Source organism: Protopterus annectens, chromosome 6.part1 (assembly GCF_019279795.1).
Source record: "Protopterus annectens isolate FY-2018-M chromosome 6.part1, PAN1.0, whole genome shotgun sequence".
Taxonomy (NCBI): Eukaryota; Metazoa; Chordata; order Ceratodontiformes; family Protopteridae; genus Protopterus; species Protopterus annectens.
The window spans coordinates 136,283,552-136,303,355 of record NC_056738.1 but is presented as its reverse complement, the minus strand read 5'-3'; the positions used below and the strand labels follow the sequence as shown (position 1 = coordinate 136,303,355).

General features: G+C 36.6%; 1 protein-coding gene across 4 annotated transcripts in view; it reads left to right on the top strand.

Annotated features, from left to right (window-relative positions):
• Nucleotides 1-19,804, top strand: part of CHN1 (chimerin 1) — a 1,979,161-nt gene that overhangs the window by 1,843,792 nt on the left and 115,565 nt on the right. For all 4 annotated transcript variants that reach the window (XM_044075564.1, XM_044075565.1, XM_044075562.1 and 1 more), the window contains one exon: nt 5,304-5,381. In XM_044075564.1, the coding sequence (XP_043931499.1) occupies nt 5,304-5,381 (78 nt within the window). The remainder of the gene's footprint in view (nt 1-5,303; nt 5,382-19,804) is intronic.

Here is a 19,804-nt window from a genome sequence, read left to right as displayed (position 1 = left end):
ACTTTGCATTCTTCCGGTATAGAGATGGGCCCTTTAGAGGATGAGATGGGGGTAAGGTTAGCACTGTACCTATCTGCAGGATGTTGGCAATATCAGTTGGTTCTGTATATTTAGTGCCATTGTGCTGTAACTCAGAGCAGATCTGAGTGTTGCCATTGAGATTCTTGACATAGCAATAGAATGCTTTATGGTTGTCTTTAGAGTCAGTGGCGATTTTGTTTTCGTAACTAGCTTTGGAGGATTTTATGAGGGATCTCAGCTTCTTACTGAGGCTGACCAAGGGAGTTCCTCCAATCATGGGATTTTACTCTTTTTTTGCAACAGTTTCTTTCTTCTGCTGTAGAGTTTTTATGGCAGGGGATCACCAGATTGGCTTCCTTTTTTTGGAGGATAGCATCTTGGTTCTGTTAGGGATTGCACGATCCATGCACTCGTGTAAGTGCTTATAAAGTGCATTTGTGTAGGATTCAGCAGTCATATCTCTATTGTCCGTCAGCATGGGTGTCGTGAAGTTTGCCACTTCTGTCTTAAGAAGCATGAAGTTGGCTTTGGAGAAATTTTTTATGGTGGTTTCCCTAATGGGGGGTGGGGGAGGGATGTGGATGTCTAGGGTGATTAGCTTGTGGTCGGATCTGACCAATGAGGAATTGACCTCTGGTGTGGAGCACCGGTTGTCCATGTTGGTAATAACCAGGTCTAAGATGTTGCTGCCCCCTGGTGGGGGTGTGGATAAGTTGATCCAAGGCATTGGAATTTATGAAGTCCAGAAAACGTTGAGCACAAGAGTTGGTACATGAGTAGTTTTCCCAGTTAATGGTGGGGTAGTTGAAATCACCCATTATTAGGGTGTTAGGTTGTACCCTAATATTTTCCAGTGTATCAAGAAATGACGAGTGGGAATCCTGGGGTATGGTGGGAGATCTGTAGCAAGCTACAATTTGGATTGCAGTCTTGCCCAGAGTTAGTTGCACTTGGATAATCTCAGATGCATTATGCTGAGCAACTAGCCTGGAGGTGTGGAAATCCTTAATGAATATGGACACACCTCTGCCTTTAGTGTTTCGGTCCTGGTTAGGTGGCCGAAAGGTGTGGTATGAATTATAGCCTGGCAATGCAGGGGTACTCTCTGGAGCCTTGAACCAGGTCTCTGTCACTGCACAGATGTCGATGTTCTCCATTTTAAGGAGTGCCTCGAATTAGTGCATTTTGAGGTTTAGACTTCTAGCATTGAGTAGCAATACCCTCAGATTCTGCTTGCTTGTACCTGTTACGGTGGTGAATTTGTCATATGAGCCTTGCCTAAAAAAGGCACTATAGGGGTGGCTAGAGCCTTAGCCAGTATCCGAAATCCCAGGGGCGACAGGTGATGGCCATCTCTGGCAAAGCATCGTGGTTTGTCGATCATGTCATCCCAGGCAGACAGATACTGGATCCCATTAGAATGACACCAGAAGCTTAGCAAATTGTTGAAGTCAATCATTTTGTCCTTGAACTGTGGTATCATTCTGGGTGATGGCAGGATGCTACTCAGGGCTAGGGTCATACCTGCCTGGGCTACAAGATCAAACAGCTCCTCCATGTCCCTTTTCATCTAGTCCAGGGAGGTACGTCTCAGGTCATTCACACCAACATGGACAATGACAGAGTCATATTTGTACTTGTTGTGGAGTGACCTGAGTGCATGCATTATGTGGTGGATCCTGGCACCCAACAGGCAGCTGACAGTAACTTTCTCCTTGTTTAGCCTGCTGAGTGGAACATCAGTGTGCCTGACTATAGAGTCACCTATGACTAGAGTGTTGGGTACGTTGTTATGCCTTATGGGCTGTGGTTGAATGGCACACTGAGTTTGTGGGCTATATGTCATTTGGGTTGTGTTGGGGGGTTGAGGTTGCTTGAGTTTCTGCTTTGGAGGTCCCTGTTGCTTGGGCAGGTTTTTACTGAGAGCCTCCACAACTGTAGATGTGTGTTTTGTGTTTCTATGTGTGTGTTTTGGTGGTGTAGGTTTTGAAGGACTATGTGATGAGTGTGGTGCAAGTGTTTACCTTCTCCTCTTGACTGTCTAGTCCAGTCATGGGTGAAGAGAGCTTTGCTTCCAGTTTGGCTGTATAAGTGCATCTCTCACAGGTTGTAGTGTTGGGTGGTAGGAGGAGAGGGTTGTCTTTGTACATGAGGCAATTGTTGCATTGTCCCAAGATGCCCTGATTCATCAGGTAGACAGGAGAAAACACCGGGAGCTGACCCTTAGACATGCCTGGATGTGTACTTATTTGTTAAGTACTAGAAACTGTTTTCCTCTAGACAAGTGAGGAAAGTTGAGTGCTATAGTAATTTGTAGCTTATTTAGTGCATAGAACAAGTTCTGAACAAGTGATTAGCTCAAAGAAACAGGCTTGAGTGCTGAAAGTAAAAAACTGCCTAGTTCTAAGAAACAAAATTAAGCTAGAAGGCTTCCCTCCAACACAGAAAGGCTTGGGGGGCTCACAAGCCCACAGACAGTCCTGGACACAGCAAATCTGTATCCAGACTAGACTATCCACAAGAAAGGCAGGAAACAAGCTTAGAAATTTTTTTTTTTGTTTAAAGTGGAATGAGAGAAGTGGATTGGCCTTCTCAAATGTTCTCCGTGTATTAGGTAGAATGAGGTAATAACACTAGACTGGGAGGAGTGTCCCAGATTAAATTTACAGTTGAGGCGGGCAACTGCAAAGCCACCAACTATGCTACAATTGTCCACACTATTTAGGTAGAAACAAACTACAGAAAATTTTCTCACAGCAAAAAAGCAGCAGTGAGCCTATAAATGAAAGTTTTAAACAGATAAAGGAGCCTCTAGAAAAAGCTTTTAACTGCAAAAAAGTTATCAGAATCAAACAACCCAAACAGATGCTTAATAAAAGTGGACAATAAGCAAAAAAACAGGATACCGCACACACAGTGAAACTAGCTAGAAAAGTATGCAGTAGACAAAGTGCTATAAATAACTCGAAAAAGTAAGCAAAAAAACAAGATACATAATGTTATATATTATAGATCCGAGTTTGTTCAGTGTCCTTCCTTCAATTAGCTCAGTGTGAAATGGCAGAAACACTCACAGACCTAACTTCTTAGGTAACAGAAAGTTGAAACCTGAGACAACTTTAAAAAAAAAAGCTCAAAAGAACCAATGAGGTACTTACTCTAAGCTGTAGTCCAGGTGACCCAGTCAGCCAATGACCTTAAACAATCCTCTCTCACTGAAATGGCTTTGGCTAAACCAAGATGTCCTTGAACATGTGCTCAGACACAGCCTCCACAAACACAAGCCGGAATATGGACAATGTTACAAATATCCACACTACTTAGGTAGAAACAAACTGCAGAAATGTTTCTCACAGCAGAAAAGCAGCAGTGAGCCTTTAAATGAAAGTTTTAAACAGATAAACGAGCCTCTAGAGAAAGCTTTTAACTGCAAACAAGTTATCAGAATCAAACAACCCAACAGATGCTTAATAAAAGTGGACAATTTCCAGTTAATACCTCACACACAGTGAAACTAGCTAGAAAAGTATGCAGTAGACAAAGTGCTATAAATAACTCAAAAATAAGCAAAAAAACAGGATACTTAATGTTATATATTATAGATCCAAGTTTGGTCAGTGTCCTTCCTTCAATTAGCTCAGTGTGAAATGGCAGAAACACTCATAAACTTAACTTCTTAGGTAACAGAAAGTTGAAACCTGAGACAACTTTTAAAAAAAGCTCAAAAGACCCATTGAGGTGCTTAGTCTAAGCTGTAGTCCAAGTGACCCAGTCAGCCAGTGACCTTAAACAATCCTCTCTCACTGAAATGCATAATGGCTTTGGCTAAAACAAGATGTCCTTGAACATGTGCTCAGACACACAGCCTCCACAAACACTAGGCCCAAACACAAGCCTGAATATGGACAATGCTACAAATATCCACACTACTTAGGTAGAAACAAACTGCAGAAATATTTCTCACAGCTGAAATGATCCGAGTTTGCTCAGTGTCCTTCCTTCGATTAGCTCAGTGTGAAATGTGATAGGGAAGTGGGTATGTTGAAAAGAACTTTGACTACCATCATATGTTTGGTTCATAGAGTGAGTCATTCAAAATTGGTTCTGGAATCCTTGTAGATTGATAAGCAATTGTCCAAATGCCATTTGGTACATATGGCAAGGTACACATGATCTACAGATCATACACTGAAAAAAGAGAGCTAAATATAGACAAGCATATCTCATTAAACTATTTTCTTTTGAGAGAAGCTAAACAAAGTAATACAGTCAAAATATATAAAATGTGATTGTTCTTTGTCTGGCAAAAGAGCTGCTGATCTAACTGCAGTATATCATCAGTAATTACAGATAGTAGGTACACATGAAAACATGCATTTACAGGATTTTATGATCTCTACTTCCTGATGTTTAAATAAATTGAAATGTATCTATCTCATCAGTAAAAGTGATTGTTTTTGACTGCAGAAGTAAAATCACTGGTAAGAAATCAAACAGTTACAAATGGCACATTAGGACGTAATGGCTCAGCATGGGATGGCATTTTATTTCAACGTTCATTAACCTAGTTTTACATAAAAATGTTGGCTCAGCAGGCAGGCTACTTCATGCAGAATTCACATTATAAGTTCAGTTTCATCTTTTGAAAGATATTAAACGGTGAATATTGTATCACAGATCATTGTCCTGAATATGGTAAAATAGAGAGTCTGTCTTCATAATATCATAGCTGATCTTTAATTGTGGACTTAGGTTAGACATTATGAGGCAATCCCTGTGAAATTATTTTGCTGCAGCTTGTTTCTCCAAGAGTAATTATGCAGACATGACAAGAAAATGAGTAATTGCATGGAGTATAGCCAACATGTTTTCTAATTGATCTCCAAAGGAGGGCTTTAGCTGTGGAAACACAGTAATTTTTAGCATTAAACATTTACTTTGTCACAGATTTAACACTTACCTAATTTTAGGGACAATTTTGTTTTTTATCTAAACAAAAGTTGCCCCATGATTCACACATTTCACTGCTGTTGCAGATTTAGAATTATTGGAATTCAGATATTTTTTGCTTCCGATATGATTTTTATCAGTGCATATTTTCTCTTTTATATAATTTCCTGTCAGTAGTATAGCAAATGTGTTTGTTTTTTAAATTCTTCTGACTTAAAGAAAAATAAATTAATTTGCATTTCCAGTTTCTGTGATTTGCTCTTTACAATGACATATGAAAACGAGTTATTTTTTTCGACACAAATTTCATTGTGATGCTCTTTACCTTCCAGGTCTTAAATCTGAAGGCTTGTACCGAGTGTCAGGATTTAGTGATCTAATTGAAGATGTCAAAATGGCATTTGATAGAGGTATGTTATGATTTAATTTCACATTAAAATAATCAGTCACATAACTTAACTAAGGATGTAAGGTTTGTGAAATAATTCAGATGTGAGACTGCAGAATCATGGTGTTTGTGTACTCTTTTAAGTTTTGCAATGTTTTATAGGTTTTATAAATGGTATGTGGCAAAATCACAAAACATTGCTGTTGAATTTTAAAATCCTGAATTAGAAAACACCTGTAGTACATCTGTGGTGTAAACAATGAAAAATTTAGTGGAACCAACATTTGCAGACAGTAGGAGGATGTTTTCTTTGTGAAGTTCGTTAATTTTTTTATTCTTTGAAGAACCTGTAGAAAGTGATGATAATATGCCAAATATATGAACTATCTCTACACTTAGCAGCTGTTAGGTTTGTGTTTCCCCTCTTAGAAGCTCTATGATCCCACTTACTAGTGTATCAGTGGTGACTAATATGGATAAACTGTCATTGAGATCACAATCTGTGCTAACAGGGAAGTTAGGAAATAGACATGTCAGTGGTTTGTATTATGGATTTTCCTGCTCCTTTCCTTACAATGAGCAGACATCTTTTATTAGAAATGAGAAAGAACCAGGAACGTACTCCAGATGGGGAAAGCAAGAGTGATGGTTTCAGGTAAACCAGTAATGTTAATCTAACCCATTTTAACTCTGTTGTTTTGCAGTATTAATTTTTGTGTTTGCGCTGCAAGAGGCTGGACATAATGTTAAATGATGGTATGTTTGGCCTGTTGTTTTCTCTTGGTTGCTACTTTAAACTAAAAGAGAGCCTAAGATGTTCATTCGTTCATTGCTGCAGTAGCATAGGCTATATGTGTAATATATCCTGCCTAGAGTATAACAGCTAGCCAGCAACCAAAGCTTAAGGACATGTTCCACACACCCAAACCACTGGACGTTTGAGCAGGGATTAGAAATAGTGGCCTGGACGCCAAGCTCTTCAGAACTTTCTTGCTACGAAAGAGTGCTCCTCTTGTGGACTTTTAAGGATCAATGGTCTGAAAGCATTTCTCCATTGCTGGGCAGATAAGTTCCCTTTGGGGATAAAACCTTCCATATTTTATTTTTCTAACTATATCAGTACTGAGTACAAAGTCAGCTTTGCTGTTTTTTATGGACTGTCAAGAGACATTTCAACTAGTGTATTTCTTCTTATCTGGTTTGTGTTAACTTTTATTTCTCAACAAGTTTACTTTTTTTATTGATGATGTTTATAAATTATTTTTATGGGTTGGGGCAAGTGTATTTTGTGCTTTTCACTGCATCATTTTTGTGAAAACAGTACTTTCTTGATACTTTTTACTGACGATTGCTGGAACTTCTAGCCATGTTTTCGGCTTCTTTTTTTGTTAAAACTTGGAACAAGTATTTCAGCTGCATCCAGAGCCATCCAGTCTAAGAATATATTCTTGATTTACTGCACTTGAACTTGCTTTTACAATGATCACTACTGTTTTTTAGCATTTTTAAAGCATTTATTTAATTTTGTGGTAAAAATAGTCATTTCTCTCTTTGTTGGCTCGTTAGTTCTGTTTGCTTCCATATTGCCTTGCAGAAGTGCAAATTAGCCAGTGATTTAGTTGTTTGGTAATTGTTTGTTGATTAGTCTGCCCTTTAGAGCTGATTTTGCTGTGCTTTTACATTACGAAATTCCAGGATCATCCATTTTGTGGCAGAAGGTGTTTGTCTGGTCTTTCTGAATTAGGAAGCATCCAGGGAGCTCAAAGTGTTGTTGTGTATTGGTTAGATGGCACAGGAGTCAGTTTTCAAGCTTTTATTTCTGCTATAAATCAGGCAAGCTTGTGCCGATATGCCCACTGAGCAGCAGTGGTTAGCTGTGTACTGAATAGCAGCAAACAACTATGCAGTAAAAGTTTCCCATAAAGTTAGGATTACTTCTAAAACCTGTTAAATGATGTGACATTGTGCAGAATAAAGCTTAGAGCAGCTAGCTTGTATATGGAATAGCACTACCGTATCCTAACACTATTTAACATCTTGCCCTTAACCCAAGACACTGCCCTAGGAGACCCCTCTTAAAACCCAATCCGTAATCCTAAACAGCTCACCCTATTATAGGACCAGACAACATAGATATGCAATTTCCAAATGTCTCTGTTTCCAGCTTGGTAGATCTGGGCATCTTAAGTCAATGCAGCAATTGTCTCATGTTCTCACTCAACCAGTTAGTCATTAAAGCAAATAAGATGGTATGCGAAAGGTGGGCTACACCTGTTCCCCCTAGGATTCCAGATATTGGCTAAAAGTTTGTCCACCCCATTAGAGCCTTTTTAGGCAATGCCCAAAAGACAAAACTACCAGCATAGTGAAAAAATTCTCCAAGCAACCTTAGGGTGTTACTGCTCCACCCTAGGAGCTGAAACAAAAAGCTCTACACCCTTCAAGCCCTCTTCACTCTGGAGAATGTAGACATCTGTGTCATGATAGAAACATGGTTTAAAACCATAGAAAGTACTCAGGCAGTACAAGGCTACATAGCCTTCCACACATTTAAACCAAACCGCACAGACTTACACCAGAGATGAAAATGTCTTGAGCTATGTTAGCAACAAATATACCTCCAAGTTGGTTAAACAGAATCTTACCATAGAGTTCATCCATATGCAAGTCGCTATAGATAAGGTCCTTCACCATATCATGGCTAGCTACAAAACATCATCTATGCTTCTATAGTTTCACAACTTTTACCTAAACCTACTAGAGGCACTTGCCATCCAACTGAACATCCTTTTCATGGGTTACTTTAATTACGCCTGTATAGACTGGGAAACTTACAGTGCCTCAGACTCACAGGCACAATGCTTCCTGAAATTTATTAACACAAACACCGTGGAACAGATAGTGCATTCTCCAATCACAGGATCAGATATACTGGATCTGGCACTCAGCAGTATGGGAGAGGATTGCTGTATTCTTTCCAGATCCTAAAAATGTATAAAGATATGGAAAAATGACAACCAGTGCCAAAACAGACTATTTTCAAGTGGTTTACCCATACTATTTCCTTTTATTATTCCCACCATAATAAATCAATTCCAGGCAGGTTCAAAGCACATTCTATTAGAGCCATAACATATTCAGTAGCTTTTTGCAGAGGAGCAAACACTGGAAATATTCTAAAAGCAGCAATGTGGTCCTGTGGACATGCTTTTATAGACTCCTTTTCCAAGTCTAGATCAGACTTTGCTATGACCATTCTCCAGGAGTTCCAGGACTCTCATCCTTTCTCTCTCTTTTTCTAAGCTTTGGTATTCTACCCATGTAGCTTAGGTTACTGCAGCAGTGATGAAATTATATTATACAGCTGTGTAAAAATACTTAACCACAACAGCAGAAGTTTGTATGATCACTGCTGTCGTAGCAGCTCCCTCTATTTGCCCTCTTATTTTTTATATGTTTTTGTGTGCCAAGGCAGAGACTTGGATTCTTTTTACCTATCATTAATTTGTTTCAAGGCTCTACCCTACCTCTTTCAGCTGGCATAAAAACTTTGAAGGACTTGGCACCCAGACTGCTGTTTTTCTCCCTGCTCAAGCTTCCAACTGTCCAGGCATGTGGAAGGCGCCCTTAAGCACTAGAAGCTAGCTGGCTGTAATATCCTAGGCAGGATGTAACCCATATAACCTGGTCCACTGCAGCAATGATCATTTGAACATATGTACTATTATGGTAAGTTTGCTTACATTGTACTTTCTCAATGTGCATCAGGAGGTACATTAGAAATGTTGCATTTTGAATTTGCTCTTCCCATTAAAATACTTGTTTGCTGCCATGTTTGCCAGTTTTCTGGTCTTCTCAGTTAGTATCTGGGAAGGCTATTTTGTAAAATTGGTTTCTGTGGACCTATATGACAGACAGCTCAGCAGTATGGTAAGTCACTATAGGAATGACCCAAGCTGCAATAAGATTTTACTTTCATCAGTTATCCATCAAAAGGTATTTCTAAATATGTTCATAGATTCATAGAAAAATACAAGGTTATTAGCCTACAGACTGTTACGTTTACAGCCAATAATCAGAGATCAGAATTAAACTCTTTACCTTGTATTTGTGAGGTAAAGACTTTAACCATTATACTAACCTGCCTTTAAGGTGGTTAGGGGTTATAATAACATGACAAGAATGGACCCCATTCCTAAACAAGAGCATAATTAACACACATTAAATTAGTATTGTTCCGAGATTCAAAGATGGCCGCTGTTTTGTAAGCACTGCTAACCCACAGCTCCTCTAACTAACTGGAATAAAATCAACCCAGAAGACAAACCAGGAATTATTTCAACATAATACCTTGAACTAACAACTCTAACCAAAATTCTCCCACGAGGGGAACTGAAAAGACTTTTACTAACTCCCGGATGAGTAATTGCAGAGAAGGCACTTCCAGAAGTCCGATCCAGATCATCGGCTTAGACGACCTGATGCTTCATGAAGCCTCTGAGCAAAGGTGGATGGAAGGGGAGGGGAGGGGAAGGAAGAAGAAGGGAAAGAAAAGAAAAGAACGGTATACATAGTTAAAAACACTTTAAACAAACATTCTTTTTTCCTTTTTTTTTTCTCTCTGTCTTTCTTTTATTTTAAAGTCTGGAAATAACTTTATATTGATTAGACATACAATGAAGAACTAACAACAGAAAATAAATGAATAGACATAAAACAACAGGAAAAAATTATAAAATCAGTAGTTTCCTCACATACACATCATAAGGCAAATACTATATGGAGAATAAGGCACTTCCAAGAAGTTATCTGTCCCAACATATTTACTGCTTATATTATACCAACCAAAAAGAGTACTCTTTTTTTTATAGTGATACAAGTGTTAAACAATTAACAAAATGATCATGCAGTTAACTTGTTACATACTAGTAAGGTTATATAATACATTTACCCAGAGCACCCTAGATATTAGAAATAAGTAAATCCTAAAACAAAAATTATAATAATATAATGCACAACAGTACACAACAATAAACCAACACCTCTTCTGACTAACTATAGTTATGTAATACAGATGTGTGCATAGATGCATGTGTGTGAGTATATGTGTGTACAAATTTATATATCGGTACCTTTACACATATTTTAAAGAGACAGCCCCTGCACATGTTTGAATAGGAGGATAGACTCTTTAAAAGGAGATTCCTGTAAGAAAACTGACCCATGAAAAATAATTAAGTTTACGAAGGGGCTTTGGCAGCTTATACATGACCCATATGTGGAAACAGTGACTACAGCAGTGCATAGAGTGAAGAGCTATTGTGATTCTTAAGTCAAATTAGAAATACCTGGCTTATACATAGCTGCAGTTTTCTCTATGGTTCATATTAATGGATATACTTGGAGTGTATGCCTCATAACGCTTCTGTATTAAGGACGTAACCTGCCTCGGATTATATAATATAATTCTTGCTGCAAATATTACAGTCCAAAACATTGTTAGCGAACCATATTTTGATATTTGCCCTAAATGTATCAAAACAGCTAGCTTGGGAGTAACAACACATTACACCACATAAGAATAACACAAAGGAACCGAGAAAATAGACAGGTGGATCACAAAACTAAAGAGCACACTGAGACAATAAAATTAAACTAGAAGACCAAAGCCAAGAATAATTACAAAGACTTTATAACACACATTCTTACTTAAACATATGTATACACCCTAACCCTTTACTAGGGAGTTAGCAACATAACATTTTTAGCTAAAGAACCAAAATATTTCCAATCCGATAAGGGAAGTAAATCGGGTCAGGAACTTCCTCTCAAGGGGGGGGGGGGGGGGGTAATGATCAACCATATCCGAAGATAAGACCTGAAATCAATATATACTACTAGTCTAGTTATAAAATAAGATTTAGCTGTAACAGAACAGAGTTAGAAAATATGTAAATATTGTTTACGACAGACTTTTTGAAATCTGTATATTTTTCATTAACTAAGACTAAGATTGTTGACTATATGTTTTCAAAATTATAATGTTACATAGTAAAAGTCATGGAGGAGACATAGGGTACCAAAATAGTGCTTTTTAGGGAATGAGTCGGGTAGGCTTTGTACAAGTAGTGAAAACATATGTAGGGTTACTAATCTTCACTTTCCTCATAAATTCTAAACCACAGGATGATACTATCCTACTGACATACAAACCTACTAAGTTAAAACTTTTAATACCCTGCTTTATTCCTGGTTCAGGAGGTTAGTGGTTAGGCACATGGGAGGGACGGGAATAAGAGGATGCTTTCATAACATGATTTCAGTAAAAATTGAGCAAAAAGTGATATCTATGTATAAACCACAGGGCTTCATATGCAAACTAATGAAATACGTAAATGTGGGAATTTAACTCATGGAATATCAAAGGGCTCCAGAACAAAAAAAAAAGGAAACTGTTTTTACACCTTATCTTACAAGCTAAAGCAAACTTTATACTAGTTCAGGAAACCCATCTAACTCTAGAACAATGGTCAGAAATCAGGGGGAAAAATGGATAAGAGAACTTATAGCTTCAGAAGGTAAAACCAAGAGTGCAGGAGTAGCTATGTGTCTTTCGGCTTTTCCCGGTTAGGGGTCGCCACAGCGGAACTCTGGTCCGCTAATGATTGGTAGTTGATTTTTACATGCCGAGTTACCAGCCCTGACGCACAACCTTCAACAAAGGTATGCCCATTCATGCATGTCTCCACGCAGAAGACGGTATAGCTGAGAATCGAACCGGACAGCGACTTACTGTGAGGCGACAATGCTACCACAGCACCACCACCATGGGTCCTTGTGCAGGAGTAGCTATAATTATTAAAAAACAATACCAAGACAAAATCATAGAAACCAAAATAGACAAAGAAGGGAGATGGTGTTATGTAACCCTCTCAACTCCTGCATATCCTAAACCCATTTTACTACTAAATATATACGCTCCCTGTAATAATCAACACTCCTTTCTTGCGTCATTGTACCCTATCATAAGCCAATACCATAATTATTATATGATTCTGGGAGGAGACTGGAACACTTATCAAAATCCAAAACAAGACAAATCAAGTTTACCTCTGTCATATAATAAACAAGCATTGATAACATTAAACAAACTTAAATGCGACTTCAATCTGTATGATCCTTTTAAATATGGGAATAACCCAAATAAATCAAATAATTTTACGTTCTACTCCAACTGTCATAAAATGTGGTCGCAAATTGATTTTTTTTTAATTTCGGAAGCACTAATCACTTTAGACCCTACAGTGAACATACATGCTAGGTACCTATGTGACCATTCTAAAATCACTCTAAACTTTATTGGAAACCCTAAAAACTATACACTAAAACAAGGATATAATTGGTCCCTGAACCCCAATCTTCTAACTAAAAATGAAATAACCAAAGAGATCCAATCTATCCTTAAAACAACTCTGGCGAACCTTGCAAAACAACAGCTCCCCCCAGATATTGAATGGGCGGCAACCAAAGCCCAAATCAGGGGAATTTTTATTCAAAAAGCAACCTACTATAAAAAAATTCAACTCAGAGAGGAACAGGAACTGGAGGCTAAAATAAAATCACTTGAACATGATCTAGTAAAGAAATTTAATACATAAACTGAAACAGAACTACTGAAATGTCAAAAAGATCTATACATGTTACACAATAATAAATTATCCTTCCACGAAACCAAAATTTTAGCCAATTATGCTAATCATGTTCAAACTCCATCGCGAGCACTAGCAAGGATCATCAACCAAACAAAATCATCCTCTCAAATTTCTGAAATAGTTTACGAGAACAAGAACTACACCAAAAATGATGATGATATTAAAACATTTGAAGATATATACTCACAAACTTATGGAGACCAACAAATACTACCCCCAAATGAAAACAGTAGAAACTTTCTCCAAAAACTTAGTTTCCCGAAACTTGACCTAAAACAACAAGAACAATTAACAAAACCAATATCCATAGATGAAATAACATTAACAATCCAGAAACTAAAATCTCATAAATCCCCTGGGCCAGACGGTATCACAGCAGAATTTTATAAAACCTTTTACCTCATCATAGCACAAATCCTATTTCATATATTAAACTATATAATAAATAATAAAATTAATGATATACACTTTAATGCATCTAAAACTATTTTATACTTAAAGAAAAGGCAGATACCAAAAACCCAGATAGTTACAGACCCATATCACTATTAAATATCGACACCAAAATCCTAGCATCTATACTGGCTAACAGAATGAAAAAAAATTAATGGATAAAATTACCTCTATTGAACAATCTGGCTTTATAACATTCAGACAAACGAGTGATAATACATTAACACTACATGCACTAATCTCATACGCTAACCAAAACAACTTAAATATATATGCACTTGTCATTGACGCCCATAAAGCCTTTGATAGAGTAAACATGAAATTTTTATTCCAAATTCTACCCTACTTTAACATACCCCAAAAATGTATTCAAACATTGCAAATATTATACAATAACCCCTATACATTGTTATATATAAACAAAATCTGGTCTAAAAGAATCCAGATTAGAAATGGAACTCGTCAAGGATTCCCTCTATCTCCACTACTGTTTAACCTCTATCTAGAACCCCTCTTTTTAAATATAAAAGAAAATGTATACCATAACTCCCCAATAATCTACAACACTAAAATTTCCTTATCAGCATTTGCAGATGATCTCAACATCTGTTGTACCATGCTAATTTCGGACATAAAGAAAATACTATCTGCTATTGAAGGCTTTTCCACAATATCAAACTACAAAATGAACCTCAAAAAAAAAAAACATTTTCCCCTTGAGAACCCCTAAACCTTTCTCACTTCTACCATTGATAGGACAAATAAAAACAGAAGAAATAATTAAATACTTAGGTATCACATTCTCCACAGACAACAAAGATTTTTATTCAAATAATATAAAACAAAAATGGGACCACATCCTACTAGACTTAAATAGATGGAAAAATCTGAAACTACCACTCTTAGCCAAAGTCTCGATAATAAAAATGAATGTCTTACCTAGACTATTATATATCTTCATGTCCTCCCAGTTAATCATGCCCAAAAAATTCTTCAAGTAGATCCACACTGAATTTGCTAAATTTATCTGGGAACCCAAAAAGAGTAGAATTTCATATGATAAACTAATGACCCCTAAAAACAAAGGTGGCTTAGACCTACCAAACTTTGAAAGTTACTACCTAATTATAAATACCAATAGAATTTTGAGAATTGTGGAATACAATCCAATGGACAAAACTTGGTACCCAACACTGGTTAAGAATATACCACAACCATGCCAAAAGCCTGGATATAACCCCCAAAGCATTACCATTTCTAAACACCAATATAATGAAATCCTATAATTTAATAGAACCCCTTAAATATTCCATCGTACTAACACAAAAACTATTTAAATCACTAAACTTGATACAAGCCATGATGATATTACAACCTCTACATAAAACCCCCAACCTTAAAATAAATAATCAGACATTGGATTTAAAACACTTCCCTTGCATAATAAACACAACCATACAGGGTATATACCCATACTTAAACTGCTCTGCCAAGAAATAAGTCAAATGAACCTCCCTAAATCATATTTGCTGATCCTGAGACAGATTAAAGAACTTTGTATGAGCTACCTTCATGATAATACCATTAACAAGGAAGACATAACAACATGTAACTTACTATGGAAAACTCTTCTTCTAAACAAAAAATATACCGCATGCTCATACAAAATGATAAAGGATATGAAATTCCAAAACCATATACTCATATCTGAATACTGGAAGAAAAAACTCCCATCTATTGAGGATCACAAACTAATTCAAGCAATCAACCTAACAATAAAATCTATATCCTTTCAAAAATTGGCCTTTACTCAACTTATGATGTATAACAATGCATATTACACACCTACTATCTTACATAAATTTAAGTCTAAAAACTCCCCAACTTGCCCACATTGTAAAGATAAAACTGCTGACCTTCTCCACATGTTCTGGAGCTGTAAATGTGTATTCAAACTTTGGAACTCCCTGAAATTGCAACTGCAAAAGATGGGCTATCACACATCGACACTCACCTGGGAATTTATGATTTTACAGATTCTCCCAAATAATATATCCAAAAAACAAGCAATCATTGTAATCGATATTTTCCTCTTAATGAAACTGTATATAGCTACCAACTGGCTTAATCTGAACAAGAACTCATGGGAGAGCTTTAGAGTATTGGCGATTAAACATATACTAGCCCATAAATTCATAATAAACAAAGGAACCCAAAATTCCAAACACTACAAACTCTGAGAACAGATCTTTAACATTATACTTGCATAAACCACCAATTATAGATTTAGTACAGCATGCTCAAGAAATCCCACGTCATCATGCAGACATAAACTCAGATATAGGTACTGACCCATAAGACTTTATCCAGAGTAATTATATGAAGATAACCTGTTTTATGTTATTAAACTATGAAAGCATCTATGTACATAGTGTAAATAAGATTAGTTGTTTTGCTTTAGTTATGCTTTATTATAACCTGAATGCAGAAGATATGTATAACACTCACTTATATATGTTTGTATATGTGAACTTCTTAATTTTTTATATGCCTTGTTGAAAAATAAATAAACATTATTGAAAAAAAAATTAGTATTGTTTCAAGCTGTGATGTTTGCCAAGAGTACTCTTTCTGTTGGAGGCTTTTTCTATTCATGCAGTTATCCCTGAAACTGCCGGATGAATAGCATTCCTTCAGGTAGCAGACTATATAATCAGAAACAATTTCTTTGAATAAGGTAGCTTGTTAAAACTGCTTCCTTTCCTCAAAGTGCTGCAGTCGTGGATTAGGTACATGTAAGGAAGGGTTTGGTTGAAGTTGGCTGTGAAACAGCCACAAAAAAAAAAAAAAAAAAAAAAAAAACTATGGACTGTGTCTTCTTGACAAGAACTGTTTGGATGAATTGTTCTACTCTACAAAATTTCTGTCTGTGTAAAAGATGTCAACATTCTCACTGCCCAGTCCAATACCAGATGACGCTATTTTTATGGATAGAAGGATGTTGGCTACTTGAGTGAGGGTACATTGCATACAACAGTATTTGTTAACTTTTTCAGGGTCATAAGAGACTTATGAACTTGTTTCAAGCATTCATTGACTAGAGTAGATTGCAGCACCATTGGCATCAACCTCCTTTTTCCCATTTTCCGTATACGGTCTGGGTGTAACAACAACAGTGACTATCACCTTGGGTCAATGTTCACCACTGGGTGGCTTACTGTATCACCTGATTTCGAGCCGACAGAGGCAAATAGTGTATATCTTGAAAGCTATTATATACTTGCCATACATGGGGTGAAGGTGTAAGAAACAGAATTTGTGCACTAGAGAATTGTGCAAGATGTTTTATTTTTAATTTTATAACTAATACAGTCATTACTTTAAATTTAAAAGAAAAGGTACAACACAGGTTATCTAAGTCTTGCTGATTGTTTCACACTCTCCACAGTCAGTTAATGAGGAGTCCTTCTTGACAACAGTCCAGAAGGACCCCTCATTAAACTGACAGTGAAAAGCTCAATATCAAAGAAAATTTAAATGTGAGAAAAATCTTTTAAACTGAGCAAATAAAGCAGCTGTTTGTCATACTTGTTCAGCTTAAATAATTTATTCACACTTAAAATTTTTAGCTGTGCCTCTAAATGCCACAAATTCAGTTCCATGATTAAGTTACACTGAAACAATAACTCTTGTGTGTGGTTTACCTTTAAAGCACTGCAAGCTTAAATGGGATAAGACAACCCACATGACTAGTGCTACAGACAAGAACCAGTTAACAGCTTGATCAGTACTTCTGATTTATTGTAGTAAAATATTTTCTTTTCTTTTACAATTTCTTTAATAAATTACTTAATCAGTACACTTGTTAGCAAGTACATTGTAGCAGCTCTACAAATTTAATTAACTTGCATATATTGTAGAATATGTAGACGTTATCCATAGTATTACATAACATTCTTCAGGTTTGCAGCATTGTGATGGTAACTGCTTTGCTGTATTGCTGCACATCACATTTATAAATGTTGTAAAGAATGGCAAACAAATCCTTTAGTTTTATTTTCTTATTTTATTGACAAAATTCACATTTCACAGATTAGACAAACTAAATAATGTTAACGAGATTATGCAGGTTGAATTACTTATTCTTTTTTCTGAAGTTTTAAAGCTTTTCATGGAGACTTACATTGTAGTAAGCAAATACCTGCTCTGTTTTGTGGGAAGTTAAGTTTATGTAAGATGTAATCATATAAAATGTTCTGTAGCAAGCAAGTTAAACAATTAGTTTGCTAAGCTAATGGTATAAAGCAAGCAGCAAATTAACAGTAGAGATGGTGCTGAAGCTGGCAGTAAGAAGCAATTAAGACAGAAGAGGTAGTTGAATATGTAAGTTGAAAGAAATAATAAGACACTTGCTTAAAACTGGCGATGATAGTAGGGAAACCGTAATAGTTTCCTGCCATATACAGAGAAAAATAATGAAATATTTACAAACAGAAACTGGAAATGGATGAAGAAGGAGACAGCTGTAATGATAGTATATCTTAGGTTTTCTGCAATAAATGGAGAAAATACTGACTTCAGTGGTATAGTAGGAGATAACGTTTTTGGAGGTCGTAATAGAGGTAGGACTTCAGATAATGATCTTAGCAGGGAGCCTGCATAGTGCTTAAGTGTAAGATGGTGATCTTAATAGGGATTTAATATGTTGGATATGATCCTTACCACAGAGGAAGGGATTAACAAACTAAAGGTCAGAGAGACAGTGGTTGTAGTGATAATACTGCAGTGTCATTTGTGATAACTGAAGGAGGTGATGCTAAAGCAAGAACTGGCCATAAAGCATTAGTAGACCAAATTTGATGTACTGAGTAGAAATGTTGGCATCGGTAGAGAAGTGTGTCCAAGGCTGTGGAATTTTGAAGCTATGAAGCTATATTATAGTGAGAGTACTTTGAGAAAGCATGTGAACTGAATTAGAAGGAAATGTGTTCGTAGAAGGCAGTTAGTCTGACTGCATGGTGAAGTGAAGAAAGCTGCTGATGAGAAGGCAAGAGGCAAAGTATTATCTAAGAGTAGGATTGGAAAAGGGTAGATAAGGCTGTTTTGAAGATAGAGGAAATTTTGAAAATGAGTACAGTAGTGAGTGGCAGATGAGTAAATATTCTTCAAATATATTGAATATCACAGGAGTTCTTAACCAAAAAGCAAACAATTATTACTAAAAAGAGATACAAAGAAAACATGGAGTAAACAGTAGCACTTAACACATTCTTCTTTGTTTTTACTAAAATAAGACATGATAATAACATGGGAGGGCTATATATTTAGAAGTGAAAAGAGATGTAGTGATTTAGTTGTAAAGCTGTAAAGGAGGAAAAGGGGACAAGCTTGGAACGTTACACTACAATTGGATTAACTTTCACCCAAAATACTTTCAAGAACTATCATTAGAGCTTGGAGAGCCTTTAGCAGACTAGAAGCTAGTTGCACTGGAATGATCAAACACTGGTTAGACTGATTTCTAGATAAATGGTGGCAAGAATCGTTTGTCATAGGCTTGTTAAATTCCTGAATCTCACTGACCCTTAAAATAGATGCAAGTATGTCTTCAGACTGTGTTCAGGTCCAGAGTGGTAAAACTGCCTGTTTCACGTTTTAAATGGATATGGTGCACTGCTAGCAACACTAAGCTTAAGAGAGAAGCCTTCACAATTCCCCAAATACTTAAGTGTAGAAGGGCATAGTCTAGTTATTAATTAGACGTAGGAAATGTGCATTAAACAATCTGATTGTTTTCAGTGGAGCAGCAGGGAATGAAAATGTGTATATGTTTAAGTGTAAGGAAAGAAAGCAGCATGTACATTTATAATGATGAATATAGGACAAGGAAATATTTTGATGTGTAAAAATCCAGTTGTGAATGTTAGGAAAAGAGTAACAGAATTTTAAGTGTGTATTGATGAGTGATTTGAGGGGAGGAATGGATCCATCTGGGTGCAGTTATGAGTGCAGAAAGAACAGTAAAATAATGTGTAAAGGTGCAATGTCGAAAGGGCAAGAACATAATTTGAAAGGTGTTGTGACAGCTTCTGACTCTTCATCTGTTTACATGAACAAGGACATACTTCAAATTATTGAAGTGCAAAAATAGTGAAGAGCAACACATTGATCCAAAAGGATCAAAATTCAAAATAATAATAATATTTTTTTTGCATGGTTGCAAGTCCCCCATGCCCCCCTGCTAATTATATATTCACACTCTGATGCTGCACATTAGTGG